This window comes from Pavona decussata, unplaced genomic scaffold (assembly GCF_977016875.1).
Source record: "Pavona decussata unplaced genomic scaffold, jaPavDecu1.1 SCAFFOLD_619, whole genome shotgun sequence".
NCBI classification, from domain to species: domain Eukaryota; kingdom Metazoa; phylum Cnidaria; class Anthozoa; order Scleractinia; family Agariciidae; genus Pavona; species Pavona decussata.
Window position 1 is genome coordinate 101,547 of NW_028145867.1, and position 3,852 is coordinate 105,398.

General features: G+C 40.5%; 1 protein-coding gene across 1 annotated transcript; it reads right to left on the reverse strand.

The window, feature by feature from the left end:
- Positions 1–1,516: 1,516 nt before the first annotated feature.
- Positions 1,517–3,222, reverse strand: LOC146449147 (lipase ZK262.3-like). The gene has a single exon (XM_085101968.1). The coding sequence runs from the start codon at positions 2,904–2,906 to the stop codon at positions 1,836–1,838; it is 1,071 nt and encodes a 356-aa protein (XP_084958094.1). The 5' UTR covers positions 2,907–3,222; the 3' UTR covers positions 1,517–1,835.
- Between the last annotated feature and the right edge of the window lie 630 nt (positions 3,223–3,852).

The window sequence follows — 3,852 nt, forward strand, 5'->3', positions numbered from 1 at the left end:
AATCGCCATTGTGCCAATATACGTTTCCATGAAGAGACGCTTCTAGAATTTTTTGCGGCAGGATACATGATCGAGCTAGCTGAGTAACTATGATATTTTATTATCAGTATTAGTTTAATGTATATGTATATTGTAGTTTTAGTACATTGTTGCGCTCAGGGCTCCCATTGATAACAGACAGCTTTTTCCATCTGAAGGGGATACCTTGAGCGTTATAAATCAATAAAGGTTCTTCTTCTTCTTCTATGATATATAGCCTTGCAATTTAACTAGCTGTTTGCGTTATGTGTGCAGCGCAGCGATCAAATGGACTTTCACCAAACCGGACTAGCTACCACGTTAAAACCATGATTCTATGCTACGACTTCTTGGGAATGCATTGGCTGCAACGCTTTCAATCTATAGCAGCATTCTTAATCCGTTTAACAATCTAAACAATAATTTGCTCGGTAGAAGGAATCACACTCTATCGTAAAGAAATGGGAAATCGCAGCTGAACACCATCCAAGAACGTGAACTTGTCCTTCTTATGAAATGCCGGCGCAAGCAATTTATACATCCCATAGAAAAAAATTGCCACTGACGTGCAACTTCTCATGAAGTTATTTTGCCTATTTTTGTTTTAAATCGAATTTTGATACCTTTTTATTACAAGTCATTATGTTGGCTTTCCTATTGCTTGACCAATCAAAAACCAGGTTAGTCTGCTTATGACGCGTAGGAGTCAAAGTAGTCACGTATCGACATACTAAGAATAGGCCATTTTGGAGATGCTTTGAACGTCATTAAAGGCAACTCGGAAATGGCCTGTTGCACCTGCGACCGGCTACTTCTCGTTGATCTGGTTAGTAACCAGATCAGCCGGTCGACTAGCTGGAGGAAAGGACATGTCATTCCCGTGTTTCGTCACGGCTATTATTGTCTCATGTCCTAAAAAACCAATCATTGTCACGCATTTTATATTTTAAATTTTCATTTGTAACGATCCTTTTATGTTTCTCACTTTTCTTTTTCGTTCAGCCCGCGAGGAAGATTTGTATTGCAAACCGAAATATCGGGCAAAATAAAAAAAAAACAAAAACAAATATATTTCAGTTATTCTAGCCTTTGTTGGTTATATCTATAAAGCTCGTCACCTCCGCCGTTGGGATCAGTCTGCCGTCAGTATTTTGTATTTGTGATAAGGGTACCTGAGATACTTTTGAGTAAGGATACCAAAGGGTTTGGGTTTACCTAAGGTTACGGGTATTTAGGGTTTTGGTAATCTCGTACCCAGATCTTACTCGGTTCGGGAATGTCGTGTCCGTGGAAGATCTGGGTACGAAGTTAGGGTTTTGGCTCCCTTATTGGGTTAGGAAGAATGAAGGAAAAATGGTAAAGCGGGCGCTTGATTTATAATCTGAATAGAAATTCAAAACGTTGTATCTTTCTGTTTACATTTGCTTTTCTGAGGAGTTTATCGACTCTTGTTCTCACGCCTATATTTGCGCACGGAAAACAATCCTATGCCTCTATAAGCTTCGAGTCCTGATTGGTTCGTTGTGTATTAACCTTAAGTGATTACTTAAATACAAAAAAAGATTTAGGTTTGCGTTTAACAACACTTAATTTAAAACGCCCCTTATAATAAATCTTATATAATAACACAATGAGTATTTGACTTCCGCAGCAGTTTGCGCTATCAGATGTTCACTTTCATGCTCCACTGCTTTAAATAGGTATTATAAAACAATAACCAAATTATTTCTAAGTAAAAATTAAACGATGTTAACATTGAAGCTTATTAACGGTAATAGTGACAGTTCCTGAGCTTATTTAATTCCGATTGAGTCTTACTAAGTTATGCATTTCGTCTTAAAAAACGTTCCAACCGGAATGCTGAAATACCAGCTGTGTCGTTCGAAGGACAGCTTCTTTATCGAGAAACTGCAAGTGATATCTTCGTTGAACGGTTTGCCATGACATTCCTTGTGAGCAGAATTCACGCTAACGGCCTTTTCGCTGTAGAACACCTCCACGCCGTGGTGGTACGGGCCAAAGAGCATATTAGGGATCCCCATCACAATTGGAAAATGCGGGACTGCGTCATCGTAATTAACAACCCTCCAGCTGTTATTGACCAGTTGGTCGTGCTGCCGAGCATATCTGTAGTCACCAACACGAGGCATTCCAAACGTGTACAGGATGATGTTCTTACGGGGAGCGACGTTGTAATAAGCGAGCCATGTACTGGCCAAAGACGCCATCGCACCGCCCAAAGAATGCCCTGTCACCCAGAGCTGATACGAAGGGTTCGCTGAAACGACGGATTTCACTTTCGGCCCCATGCTCGGCCATAACTTCGCGAAGCCTTTTGCCCAGTAGGTTTGAACTTTACCTCCGAAAAAAGTTTCCTTCGGAGCCAGTGAAGTCTCTAAAATTTCGGCCAGAACCTGCCTCAGAGAAATAGAACCGCGAAAGGCGACCACTATAGCTTTTACGGCATGCGAAACAGCCACGTAACCAGCGCAACTGTCACCAAGGAAGTCACATTCTTTTGTGACAACAGTTTGAAGTTGAAAATCGGCCGATGGTAGAGAGTTGTTGAGACATTGTTGGGGATGGACTGGGTCATATGCTACTGCTGACAGAAGCAACATCTTGTACGATAGATCAGGATCGTAGTGTGAAAATTCATTGCCACAGTGAGATTTCTGCACAATATTTTCGGCTGACTTGCAGGGGTTTGTTGCAATAGCGCCTGGCGTGTGACATTTGGAATCTCTTTTACACCATCTGCACTTAACAAAACGCGAATTTACGCAGTCACCGCAGTTGTTTTTCCTGCACAAGAAGGATGTAGCCGGCAACAAAAGCGGTAGGACACAGAACAAGCAAACAAGAACATGGCCAAACATTTTGATCATTTGGGAAACGGAAGTGACTGACACCTCACCTTGAAAGTGAATGAAGTGAAGTCGCTTTTGATGAGTCTTGTATAAATATCAACAGATGTCGGTAATCGCTATGATACTGAAATAATTTATTGATTGCAGTTGAAACGCGCGCTATGATTGGTAAAGCCGTTCGAAAGTGGCTTGTAGACATCACGCCATGTTTCAGTTTTCTAGAGGAAATAGATAGTGAACTCTACGTTACACGTGCATATGCTTAACACAATAAGTTTACTATGCGGTGCAAGGTGGTTGACGTTCTAATAAAGCCAAAAGTATTGATATACTAAACCTCTGGAAATGATTTTTTGAATTCTTTTCCATGTTTGGGTTGAGGACCTAACAAGAAACGAAACCAATAAAACTGGCCGGAAAAAACATCACGTGACTGAAGCACAAATTTACAATAGGCCTTATCACGGTTTTCGACGCCATTTTGACGAGTAGGCAAACACGTCTCAAATAACAGTGTTTGTATGGAAATCCGATGTCAAATAATTTTCATAAAATATCGCTTCTGAAAAATTCATGAATTGGAAACTTTTGGCACTAGGAAAACGATTTTAAGAAAAAAATTTGAGGGATGTAGCTGGGCCAGAAACTTTCCAGTCGTGTTTTGAACTTTTCATACATTTCTCTGTATAGCGAACCAGCCGTGAACTGCTACTAAAAATAGTTCGCGGGAAAAAATACAGGGAAATGTATGGAAAATTCAAAACGCGACTGGACGCTTTCTGGCCCAGCTACATCCCTCCAATTTTTTTCTTAAAATCCTTCTCCTAGTGCCAAAAGTTTCCAATTCATGAATTTTTCAGAAGCGGTGTTTTATGAAAATTATTTGACATCGGATTTCCATACAAACACTGTTTTTTCACGCCTGTTTGCCTACTCGTCAAGCGTATGGCGTCGAAAACCATGA